Genomic DNA, 1,953 nt, shown 5'->3' with positions numbered 1-1,953 from the left:
GTTGACTTTAATGGGAACAGAATCTAGCTCCCATTAGGTTCCTTATGGTTAACCTAAGGCATGTAATTACTAAGTACTATGCTAATGCCAAGCATTCAGTTAGTGTCTGTAAATACCTACTCTCCCTAGCTACTGTGGATACATATCACTTACCTTCCTCTAACAGGGTAGATGGGTATCCTTACTTCCTAAACCCTTTTGTGCAGAGAGAAGAGCAAGTGATTGCAATTCAAAGGAAGAGGCTCAATTATTTAGCTGAGGCCAAGAATATTCTAGTGGCTACTGCTGATAGGGGAGAAGCTGTCCGAATAGGAGCACGAGCTGCAGCCTACACAACAGTGAACCAATGGGATGGTGTTTTACCAAAAGATCCTCCTATTGGGAGATGTGGGGGAGGTTGGTGGGCAGGCTCATGCTGAGACCCAGCTGCCTTTAAATATGACTGAGGCTCGTTCCTCTCTTATTACTTCTCCAGCAGCAATGAATATGAAAACATCTTCCTAGTAGTCACTAATCTGCTCCCTCTCTCTGTTAATTGCCATGGCTGATGAAGAGATTGCTGCTCTAGTTGTGGACAATGGCTCTGGTAGGTGCAAGGCTGTGTTTGCTGGGGATGATGCCCCCCATGCTGTGTTCCCCTCCATTGTGGGGTGCCCTAGGTTCCAGGGTCATAGGGTGTGATGATGGGGATGGGCCAGAAGGACAGCTGTGTTGGGGATGAAGCCCAAAGTAAGTGTGGTATCCTGATGCTGAAGTACCGTATTGAACATGGCATTGTTACTAACTGGGATGACATGGAGACGATTTGGCACCACACTTTCTACAATGAGCTGCGGGTGGCCCCGGAGGAGCACCCATTATTGCTTAGTGAGGCTCCCCTAAGGCTAACAGGGAGAAGATGACTCAGATCACGTTTGAGACCTTCAACACACCAGCTACGTATATGGCTATCCAGGTGATGGGGTTACCCACACGGTCCCCATCTATGAGGGCTATGCCCTGCCCTATGCTAGTCTCCAGTTAGACCTGGCAGTCAGTCAGACCCTGGCCGATCTCATGAAAATCCTGACCGAGAGGCTATAGCTTCACCACCACAGCTGAGAGGGAGATTGTGCGTGATTTCAAGGAGAAGCTACGCTATGTTGCCTTGGATTTTGAGCAGGAAATGGCCACATCCGCCGTCTCCTCTTCTCTAGAGAAGAGCTATGAACAACCTGATGGGCAGGTGATCACCTTAGGCAATGAGAGGCTCTGCTGCCCTGAGGCCCTTTGCCTGCCAGGCTTCCTGGGCATGGAATCCTGCAGCATCCATGAGACTAACTTCAACTCTATCGTGAAATATGATGTGGACATCTGCAAGGACCTGTATGCCAATATGGTGCTGTCCGGGGGCAGCACCATGTACCCAGGCATTACTGACCGGATACAGAAAGAGATTGCTTCCCTGGCACCAAGTACTATGAAAATCAAAATCATCGCCCAACCTGAGTGTAAATACTCTGTCTGGATGGTGGCTCCATCTTGGCTTCTCTCTCCACTTTCCAACAAATGTGGATCAGCAAACTGGAGTATGATGAATCTGGGCCATCCGCTGTTCACTGCAAATGGTTTTTAAAGGTACTTCCCAGCAGACAACTGCATGAGAAAAACGTATCCACCATACTGAGCTATATTAATTCTCCTCTTTAAGACTCTCCTCTTAGAAGGGCTAGTATCCAGTGCTACAAACTCATTTACTTTATTTCTTTAACAAAGACAACAGTTTGTTTGCTATTAATTTTTAGAGCAGTGACTAACTGATAGGAAAAGGTTATCTGGTAGAGCTCTTCTTTTGTGAAGCTTGGGTGAATTCTACTACTATCTTCTTTGCAGTTCAAAGTCCTCCAGTCATGGATCAAAGCTAACCTGTAAGGGTCAGAATAACAATTCAGTACTGAATAGTCTCTTACAGGC

General features: G+C 46.9%; 1 protein-coding gene across 1 annotated transcript; it reads left to right on the top strand.

Moving 5' to 3' along the window:
- The first annotated feature begins 540 nt into the window (after nucleotides 1-540).
- ACTBL2 (actin beta like 2) lies at nucleotides 541-1,689 on the top strand. Its single transcript, XM_077817249.1, is given in 6 exon segments — nucleotides 541-672; nucleotides 675-873; nucleotides 876-950; nucleotides 953-1,070; nucleotides 1,072-1,505; nucleotides 1,508-1,689. Coding segments are annotated over 6 exon segments (1,140 nt in total).
- The last annotated feature ends 264 nt before the right edge of the window (nucleotides 1,690-1,953 follow it).

The sequence above is a fragment of the Eretmochelys imbricata genome, chromosome 5, assembly GCF_965152235.1.
Source record: "Eretmochelys imbricata isolate rEreImb1 chromosome 5, rEreImb1.hap1, whole genome shotgun sequence".
NCBI lineage: Eukaryota > Metazoa > Chordata > Testudines > Cheloniidae > Eretmochelys > Eretmochelys imbricata.
This window is presented reverse-complemented; position numbering and strand designations above follow the sequence as displayed.